Genomic DNA, 10811 nt, shown 5'->3' with positions numbered 1-10811 from the left:
TCGGCACGGCACAGCCCCCGCGGGCCGGCCCGCACCCGGCACAGTCCCCGCGGGTCCGTCCGGCACGGCACAGCCCCCGCTCGACCCCCACAGAGCCCCCCGCGGGTCGCAGCCGTCCGCCGGCTGCGCTCGGACGGGCTGGGAACTGTAAGTTAAGGACCAGTGATTGTCGGTGGAGTGCACAGTGTACAGTGTACGTGTGTCCCGGCCGGGGCTTCTGCCTCTCCCGGGAGAACTGACTGTACAGGTACTAAATTACCGTTTGTCATAGTGGCTACCTGCCACTCCAGACATCAGGCGTTTGCCACGGAAAGCTGGAACACCCGCCTCCCTCCATTGCCAGCTACCTCTTTTGAGAAAGCTGCCCTGAAGCACAGGCTGGCAAGAGAAGGGAACAGAAAGGCTCTGAGTACCCTTCCCATTCGTAACAATGACCTAATCCCTCAGGTACTTTGACTCATTTCTTCCCCTTCTTCCTTCCAACTTTCTTCCTTTGCCATTCACCAGCTGCCTCCCAACTCAGCTAGTTTGCTTTCTTGACTCCCACCACCCAACATTCCACCTTCACTCCTCGTTTTAGCCTCTGCTGACTGCTGTCCTCAGTCTTTTCACACCTACACAACAGCACCACTCTCCAGCCCCCTCCTCTCTCCCTCAGCAGCTCTGTCTAGACTAGCATTTTTCCTCACATCTCTGCAGTACACAAAAAAAAGTGTTTCTAAAATTACTACTCTACTACTTTGTTCATTCCATAATGTTTTAACTCCAGATGTTGAAAACAATGATGGTCAGGTACAGAAAAAGATACAGTGGATTCAAAAATCAGGGGGTTTCTTTTAATGTACTTAAAAATTTCCACTTGCCTTTTTGTTTATCTGAGAGTCACAGAGCAGTGCTGGCAGGGCTCACATGACACTTGGGATGAGACAGCTTTCATTAAACAGCTCTCACTCTGCTTAGCACCAAAGGCCTTTAGTAAAAATCCCAAGCAAACACCATTTACTGTCATGACACAGAAGACATCAATGATCAAACACAAAAGAATATTAAACACCTCTTTAAGGACATAGTAATTTTAGAAGAGCCCATTTGCATGTAAGAAGGGAAAACAGCCTCATCTAGGTCTCAGGTCAGATTTTCTTGTACAAGAAATCCTGAAATAGGTGCAGAAGCTGGTACTTGGGCTGATGTCCATTTGTGCCTACAGGAGGGCACTTCCCAGCATGACTGCTCTTTTTATACCTCTCCATTAGCAGTGAGTATTCACATCTACTGCAGCCAGTACAAGGAAAACTCTCATCCATTTATTTTCACTTTGAGGTATGCCTGAGCATACTGAGCATGAAGTTTTAAAAGTTCACATGAGGGCAAGCATGGCTGCCAACACTCCTTCCTTAAAACTGCATAAGAAGGAAATCGTCAAATCTCTACGGAAGTACCAAGAAACACCTCCTCCTCCATGGACTCCATAACTTCATCTTCTCTGCTACATACAAGTTTTTTGCTTGTAATCAGTGTGTTTGGAGAAAGAACTGTACGCAATCATGAAACCAGAGAATTACACATAACTGATCTTGTGAACAGCACTGGCTAAAGATCACGAAGTCTTCCACCTATCACAAAGGAGAGGTTTCAGTGTCCTCACTGCCCTGCAGGTTTTCCCCTCACCTCATTACTCTACCTAAGAGGCAGTTAAGAGTAACAAAAGCAGTTCAGGTTTCATAATTCAGTCAAGCACATCACTTGTGGGGTGATCATGGAACATGAAGTTCAAACTTTATTTCACGTTAAGGCCAAAAATTATCAATCTTTTCTGTTCCAAGCCCAGGACTGAAACTGAATTCATGATTTCTTTGTGAAAATCTCTACCACTTCATCAAAATGATGTGAAGTCTCCCTAAAGAAGACATACCCTAACAACCCTAAAAGCTTTTAAAAATTAAGTAAGACTAGCCTATCATAATGTTGGCAAAGACCCACCAGGAAAAAAAAAAAAAAAAAGTAAGATTGCTGCTTGCAAGTAGACAAATTCTGATGGAAAAAAAGTTTAACCCTTCTGTGTACACCCAGACATGATTATACCAAAAGCCTTACACAGATTTCACTATCTGAAATGCTGGCTTTTTGCAAAAGCAGAAAGGTGAAAAAACAGGATAGAAGAAAGGATGAATTCTAGGCAACTGTTTCTGTCCACATGTAAAGCAACAGAGGGTCATGGTTTTAGGAACAGTGCTCCCCCAGCTTAGTGCTTTCACTGAGACTCTGTACAAACCATAGACACTCATTTCCCTCTCGCCGCCCCTGCCCCTGTGGCAGGATGGAAACAACAACTGGGGATACAAAGCATAAAGCCCACAGGTTTAGGTAAGAACAATTTAGTGGAAACAAGATTAAAAACTAACAGTAACAGCGCTAATAATAAAAGAGTGTACAAAAAAAGAACTATTTGCATCTGAGTTCTCACACCCCTGAGAATACCTGATTACTCCCTCCACCAACCTGAAAGAGATCCTCTCCCCATCCCCAGAAAGCTACATGAGGTGGACCTTCACGTCCTAGCCACGCCCCCTTCTGGCTACTGCAAAATTTAACACTGGCCATAACCAGGATACACACCAATCCCTGTTCACTTCAAACAGTGATGGTCAAATCCCTTGCAACTCAGCCTCTACATCCTGTACAGACTATTCACAAGCAATAGATTCCCAATTCCATGACCTGTAGATCCAAACATAACTTCATCTTGGCTTTCTGTGCACAGTTCTGCTAATCAGTCTTCTTGTTTGTAGCATGGGCTTGAAAGCAAGGAGACTTCAGTAATTATTTTTCTGCAGTGCTTGCTGGACACATGCATATTAAGGCACTACAGAGACTTTAACAAAGGTATGAAAATGAAGAGAGGAGCTGTAAGAAGTCCAGCATCATCCCACAACAACCTTAGACAAATCATATGTCTCATAAAGCAAAGCAGAGGCCTTATCCTTTAAGAGCCAAACATGTAATGGAGGTGAAGACTTTTGCAATGCCTGTCAATAAATGACACAGCTTCCAAAGTGGTTCCTGCAGATTGCGACTTTCCATGACAGAAATGTCCGATTTCAAAGCAAAGACCTCAAGGGAGAGTGAGGTTCTGCAAGTTTATTAGTATTACACAGGACATCTAAGAGGACATCTTCTCTCCCAATTTAGTGAGCTGAATCAGTTCAATGAAGGACATCCCAGGACCAGCTCAAATACAAGGGATACAGACGGAATGAAGATTCAGGCAGAAAGGCAGGGGCAGCAGGACCACTTCTTTTTCAGCAGCTGTCCCTAAAATTGAAGCATCTTTCACTATCAACACTGATAATGCTGCTTATCCTTTACAAACATGGGATCAACAGATGTATTCTGTTGTGTTCCATAAGCCACTGCAATTTACTTACCTCTGTCATGTACAACTGGACAAAAAAAACCTGACCAATAAATATGACAACATCTTAAAAATCTGAAACCCCCACATTATTAGGACCAGATCTATGTCATATTGATAAATGCATATCAATGCATTTATTGATCAATGCATATGCAATTAGCTATAATTTTCCTGTAACAAAATGCTATTGGTATGTTCAGCAACTTTCCTTTAGTATCCAACTAAAACAGAATTTTGCAGTTGTCAAAAATAAATAAAATAGCAAAGTTAAGAACTTGCAAACATGTTCTTAACAGCATTTATTGCTTAAGTTATCCTCTACACAGCCACTTGCCAAACAACAAGCAGCTTGCAACTTCATCTCTTAGAAGATGCTTTACTGCAGAACTTGGGTGATGACTTTTATTTATCACAAAGAGTTACATAAGCTAGCATGTAACAAAACAAGTGATAAGGATCATTAAGTTTTCCCTTTTATATTCACTTGAAGTCAAAAAACATCATATCACTCAAGTCAGAAAAGGTGCTTAATCTATCCTTGCTTTGAAGAAGATTAGATTTCCAAAAGCATACTTATAAAAAGCATCCTTAGCAAAGTCTGTTCAACATATAAGAGAAAAAAATTCAAAATGTCAGCATTTACTTCAGTAATTAACAGCAATAAAAATTCTTCCCCAGTAACTTTTTAATTGTATAACTCTGATTACTGATTTTAAGTACAACCATTAAATACTACTATGAAGTTGAAAGTGCGTGTTTAAAACCACAATGCCATACCAATACTAAATCAATATTTTGCACATAATATTCCAATGCAAAAGTTATCTAATTTACCATCTTCATGCTGATGGTAATTACACTAATAACAATTACAGTAATAAACACTGGAATTTTTCAAAACATATGAAAATCTTGAGAAGTCACTGCCCAAAGGCATTACAGAATGCTCTAGTCTCACCAATTTTATAGGACAATGTACACTGAATGCAAGTCACCAGCAACAATACAGACAATAAAGAGTTCCTTAGTGATACTAAGACTAGTAAAATCTTAAAAGCATAGGCCTCATGCTGAAAAAGATGAGAAAATTTGTGAACCAGGAAAAAAAATCAGGTCACCTTGAGGCACTTTCTCTGTTTTCGTGGGCTAGGAAGATTATGAAATCACTTCTTTTAGCAACAAAGAAATGCTTCTCACCTCATCAACATCTTATAGGAACGATACATTAGAACTGACCTAACACATCTCTTGAGAGGAGTTTGTTTTGGTTTAGTTGAGTCTCTTTAGTCAGATGATTATTATCCAATGACTAACAAAGGAACTGGTGAAGCTACTAATTCAATTATTGCTATTTTCGAAGTGTCTTGAAATAGCTGGAAGTTATTACAATGGCTGAACGAAGCTGTCATGCCATACCGCTCCTTGAAAAGCACAAACAGGATATCAGCTGCTACCAGTACTGAGTTCCGGTACAGTAGCTTACTTAGTATGACATGAGACAGTTTGTCCAAAAAGTGTTTCAAGTGGGATTTCAAGTCTTGTCAGTAACCACCTCAGCTGACTATATATCAAGACATTTGTAAAATATTCCACCTATCTCCTAACAATATTGTAACAAGTTTGCTACCACAACAGAGAAGAACTTATGCATAAGAGAAACATTAAAACTCACCTACAGATTTGAAAAAGAAACTGCACATTAAACTTTTCTAGTATATCATACATGGTTATGTGTTTCATCTAAGACAAGTAAAACTGCTATCAATGAGCTGGAAAAAAAATATGATACTCTTTCTAGCAAACAAGACATAAGAGGTAAGTAACCACAGGAAGAGATTAATTTATCACTGGATAAAGCAGCCTTATATGCATTACAGACTTGCTAGCCAGCAAGTCATACTGAAGGACAAAACCACCCCCCAGTCACAATATACATACATATTGCAGAATCTTGAAGGCAGGTATCAGGCAAACAATTTAGGTACTATCATAGATAAATAGCTAAATAAGAGTTTTTTATGTGATGTATAGATAAAAGAATAAACGCCCCTCCGTTCTGCAAGCAGGAAAATCTCTCATGTGAGCAAGGAGGTGATATAACTGAGCACTGAAGGGCTTAAATGCAGCTAGTTGTGGCATTTCCCAAAGGCTGCAAAAAAGATATGAGGAGTTCAAGAAAAAAAAAAAAATTACAATCTGAAATATAGTGTACAGCTCAAAAAAATTTATTTATTTTACTTGGTCATATCTATCAGAGAATCTTCATCAATCAGTATGCATTTCACAGCAGGAAGAGATTTTAATGAGGAATCAGTGTAAGAACTGCAAATCATGTCCTCCCCTCCCATACAGAGTTAGGGGTTCAATCTGCAAGAGGCAGTCAAAAAAGCAGTTTTAAATTCTTTTCTCTTATCCATTATAACACAGGGATTTTCCATCACTGTAAATCCTGTATGTTATACGCCTTTCTAACTAAGAAAATAATCACACCTCAAGCACTAGAGGATGGATAAAAAAGCCCTAAGCAGTAGACAAAGTCTACAGCCTATTTTACAAAGGTGTCAAACTAAAAGATCTCACTGGTATATTCAGTGCTTCAGATGTACTAATTAATTATTATCACTACACTTAATTACAATAATTGAACTCTTGCTCCCCCTAATGGTTGATGCTGATGTTAATTACCATCTAGTGACTGCATAGGATTTTTGCTGGGATGTTCAGTGTAAAAATAAGTTAAAGAAATCATAGTACAAAAGAATATTTTGTGGGTGTACAATGTATGTCTGCCAAGCTTCCAAGTTTTCTTAGCTATATTTATAAATACACATAAACACTATTACTATAACCAGTTTTGACATAATGTGAAAAATATTTTAAAAATAATCTCCCACTGATCTAGTTTATTATAGCTCATCTAACATAAACACATTTAGGCAAAGCAATGACCCCAGCATCTCCCTCCATTTCTGAAACCTTCTAAAATTATGCACAATATTTGGAAGTTAAAGATATTGTCAATCATCTGCAGCAGGCATCAGAATTCACATCAGGCAACACTATTTTTAATCCAGCATTTTGCTGTCTGTAGTGGAATGAGCCAATCATTCTAACAGCTATGCTGCCTATTTACTCTGGCCTAGAGATTAGCTTCTCTTTCTGAGTTTATTTAGCAAACCAGCTAATGAGAAAGTGTAGAAGAACTATCTCCCATTTTTATCACTGAATTTTCATTCATCTTGACAAGCAGAGCAGCATTACTACATTTCAAAAGTGTTGCTTTACGTGGTAAGCAAGTCAGAAAACATCTAATAAAAATGCTGTAATTTTCCAGGTACCACGATGCTTGAACCTTGACTTCATTACCACAAATGCCAAGGGGTGGGAAGAGAAATACTGTATTAAAAAGTATTACTATTATTCCATTGTACTTTGGTTGTTCTTCAAGTACCTTTTTGCCAGCACTTAGCAGCATCCCAAGAGGATCACAGCATCTTTTCATGTAGTTATTTAACCACTTTTGTGGCTGCAGTACTACTGTGTGATGTGAAGGCACCATGTTACCCAACAGATATTTAAACAGTGATAATGAAGTTTTCCATGGTTCTGGGCACTCATGTGAAACCATCACCACTTAAGACTTATTCCATTTAGTTTTCCATGGTTCTGGGCACTCATGTGAAACCACTTAAGACTTATTCCATTGTATTGGTTTAGACCACTCTACACACTTAGATGTTCTCCTGATGTCACACACATCCAGCTGTATTTTACCAAGCATCTTTTTTAAGTCAACAGCAATAGCCTACGTGGCAAATGGCATTATTAAGGGTCAAGGTGCAATTCCTAAGCATTTCTTCAGAAAATGTGGATACAATTACTCTTCTAAAACAGTTACGTACTTAGCTATTGCCATCCATTTTGGATCACAGGTGCAGTCAACTAAGCTGTATTTTTGAGAAAAAAATACTTATTAATTCAATTGTAGAAAGTCCTTTTTTTATTTAATAGAGAAGCTTTTTTTGTTTTTCCACTGGAAAGTTAGAATTTTGTTTCTGACATTTTGAAATAACATAAATCTATATAAATCAGACTTAGAGCACACAATCTTTCTTTATCTTTTAAATATGAAAATATTAATAAATGCCTTCTCTGTATTACAGGAAACAGACTACATGAAACAGAGTTTGAAACACATACATTTTAAAAAATACTGTTCAGCCCTTGTAAGTTTATCTGGATTTGTTTCATTTTCATACATTTCTAATTGTGGAAAACACAGTCCAAAACCCACAATCTTCAAAAGGCAGTTAAGTGGGGCATTTTATCCTGCCACCACAACTTTTTGGTTTAAAGAATCTCAAACACCATTCTCCTCTGACAGAAATGCTACCGCTTGTACACAGCCATTTTCTCACATTCAGCTCTTCCCTGGGACACTCCAGTGCCATGCTCACAGATCTGAGTATCAGACTTCAGGGATTGTCTATTTTTAGTCAAATAAACTAGGGGGGAAAATCAAACTCAAGTTTTGTTTGATAGCTTTTAATCCTGAATAGGTTTGGGAAAGATGTCATCACAAGTTGTAACTTTCCTCATTCTTGAAACAGCTTTTGGGGTACAGGGGAGGTTTAATGGAGGTCAGCACAGTGAAGTTCTCAAGTCTGTCAATCAAAGGCTAAACAAATCTACTCCTGTGACATTGAATTGGAAAGCATTTATCCAGTATAAATGCTGACTTCAGTGAGATGGAAAACTTATCTGCGGTAATATTTACATACTGAATTTCCTAAATGAATCACCCAATCAGCAGGTCTCTGTCAGAGTAAGGACATTACAGACTTCTCCCCAGAACTGGCAAGCACTTGGTTTACTTCCTGTATTTTAAACACACAATTTTCTTTAAAATCATGGTTTAAATGACAGTGAATAAAAACCAGGTGCCAAGAATTCAGAGCTTTTCAATACATATACACCCAAGCATTTCCTGAGTCTTCCCTGGACCCATCTGGCTTCATGCTTCAGTTAATCCACGTGATGGATCTGCTGTCAGCAGAACGGTGTGAGATGGAGCACCCCATGCAGTGCAAGCTGGCATACTGGAACTCAGGTACACAGGAAGTTGAAAGAGAAAACATCTTTAAAAGAATATTATGTGGACTGTCCATTAATGCTACCCTTGATATTTCAATGACCTGAGCACATAGCACGGCAAGTTTATAACAACCTTAAATCACTTTACAGGTCACCCTTAATGCTTTCCTCCTCAAAAGGCTAAATAATAAATAGTCATAAGTGTGCTTCAGCACACACCTCCAGGTTAAATCTGAATTTCTTAACAACCATAATTACACTCAGCACATAGTCTTATATCTGTGGGGTTTACTAAACAGTTAACTATCAGACATGCAGATGATATGGCTGCCAAACAGACCACTGGAAGCAGTAGAATTAACTACACAGAAAGAAGGGAACTTTATAGAAACAAAATTAAAAGCAAGCATCTAGAATTGCAAGAGAAGTAAAGATTATTTTACTTAGTTATATTTATAAAAACATGACATAAAATTCTCAAAATTAAGGACAAAATACTAGGAATTACCTCATAGCCTCAGGGTCTAAGACCTGGTGTCATCTAGTTATTTAATCTGTTTGTGCTTCAGTTCTGCACCTGTAAAGCAAAGATATTTCTACTTCTTGGAAACGCAGTGAAGACAGATCTAGAAATACCTGCATCAAATGTTCAGATATTTTAAAAAAGAGGAAAGACAGAAGTAGACAGTAAGAGGGATCTTCTTTGGGCTGACCACTCTGTAGATTCAGAGGTACTGAATGATTTCTAAAATTCCTGCCTCGCAATAAGCAAAGACCATATATGCATAAGTTGAAAGGGATTCAGATGAGTCAAGAAACAGTCTTATATCTCTCTGATATGCACATCAGGAAAAGTCAGGGAGGACACCATGGTGAGTCACAGAATTTTACGCTCCATTTCCTAAGACAGGCAATCACATTTTGGTTTATTTTTTTTGGACTAAGAGTGCACATCAGCTCTCTCTAACAAGGAAGCTACAGTCAGCACATGAATTGTCACCAAGACAGTCAAAACTATGTAAACCAAGAAGCAGAGGATCAGTACAACCCACATTAGCTGTTTTAGGCCTCCAGCATTCTGAAAAACTTCATCACAGTAGAAACAGGGTGATAAACCGTTCAGCTGTTAAGTAACAGTTCAAACCACTAAGTGCCCTAATTTCTCTGATACCAGACAACCTTATTATTCCATTATAATAATATTATTCCATTATAAATAATGGAATAATAATTGCATCTAAGTTTATGGAAATATTAATATCCTGATACAAAAGAGACTTAAAAGTACTTGCCACTGCAAATATACACTCTTCCTATACCAGCAATAAAAAAACCCAAACCTATCTCAAGACCTCTTCACCATAAAATCACTCTTCTTTGACCATCTCCAGTCACATCTGGACATGGTTTACCATGAATTTTATTGAGCCTGAACTATGAAAATGAATATGGTTTCTTTCTTTTAAGTCATCATACTCATTTATCTCAGTATTTTGCCTTTTTTTTTTGGTAGAGGGCTTGGATCTTTTTTAAATTATGCAACAATTCAATTCTGCAAAATTTAGTAATAACCATGCTTAAAGTTGACAAAGGATTATCTCAGCCTATTCTATATTCTGTTGTGCCTCAGCATCCACACCTGCACACTTCTACATACTCACCAGAAGAGCAGATTTCATCGATCCAGTGGCAGACTGCATGGGGAGAGCCTAAATGTTCTCTTGGCAAAGAAACAGCAGTATGAAGCTGAAGGTGAAGGAGGAACATACCAGGCTGCTCATAATGAAATACTGGATTCAGTTGATAAGTATGTACACCAGCACTTGCCATCAACCCCTTCTCTCAGGTACTACACCAACTTTTAGAAATATTTCTAGGTTTTATCAGCTGGGGAAGTTACACAGCATTTACAGCCTTCCCAAACTCAACAGCATGTGTTCCTATGCACTCGCCAACAATACTACAGCAACCAGGCTACAACTTCTAAAATATGACATGAATGTCTTCCAGTGTTGTGGCTGTACTTCACAGTCCCACAGACATGTCTTCTACAGTGTTTTTGTTGTGTCAAAGTTTAGGCTTGTTTCTGTCACCATTTACTTTTTTATCAATTTGAAAAATTGCATTCCTAGCCAAGAAGTATCATCCCAAGAACCCCTCTTAGAGCAAGAGGTGTTTGCATCCAAGAACCCCTCTTGGAGCAAACCGTTCTTTCCTCTTTCAAGGTACACATTTTGGCTGTCAGACACGCTAATGGTTTGCTAGGTGACCCTGAAGCTCTAACCTCCCACCGTTTTGCTCT

At 38.6% G+C, this 10811-nt stretch overlaps 1 protein-coding gene across 10 annotated transcripts in view; it reads right to left on the bottom strand.

Moving 5' to 3' along the window:
• MAST4 (microtubule associated serine/threonine kinase family member 4) overlaps window positions 1–10811 on the bottom strand; it is a 275565-nt gene that overhangs the window by 104380 nt on the left and 160374 nt on the right. Inside the window, exon 1 of one of the 10 annotated variants that reach the window (XM_039709650.1) lies at window positions 9018–9037. The exons of the other annotated variants lie outside the window; for them this stretch is intronic. Coding sequence (XP_039565584.1) covers window positions 9018–9022 — 5 coding nt within the window. The 5' untranslated portion in view covers window positions 9023–9037. Of the gene's footprint in view, window positions 1–9017; window positions 9038–10811 lie in introns of those variants that run through there. 10 annotated transcript variants of the gene reach the window in all.

Source organism: Passer montanus, unplaced genomic scaffold (assembly GCF_014805655.1).
Source record: "Passer montanus isolate IOZ18808 unplaced genomic scaffold, ASM1480565v1 scaffold22, whole genome shotgun sequence".
NCBI lineage: Eukaryota > Metazoa > Chordata > Aves > Passeriformes > Passeridae > Passer > Passer montanus.
This window is presented reverse-complemented; position numbering and strand designations above follow the sequence as displayed.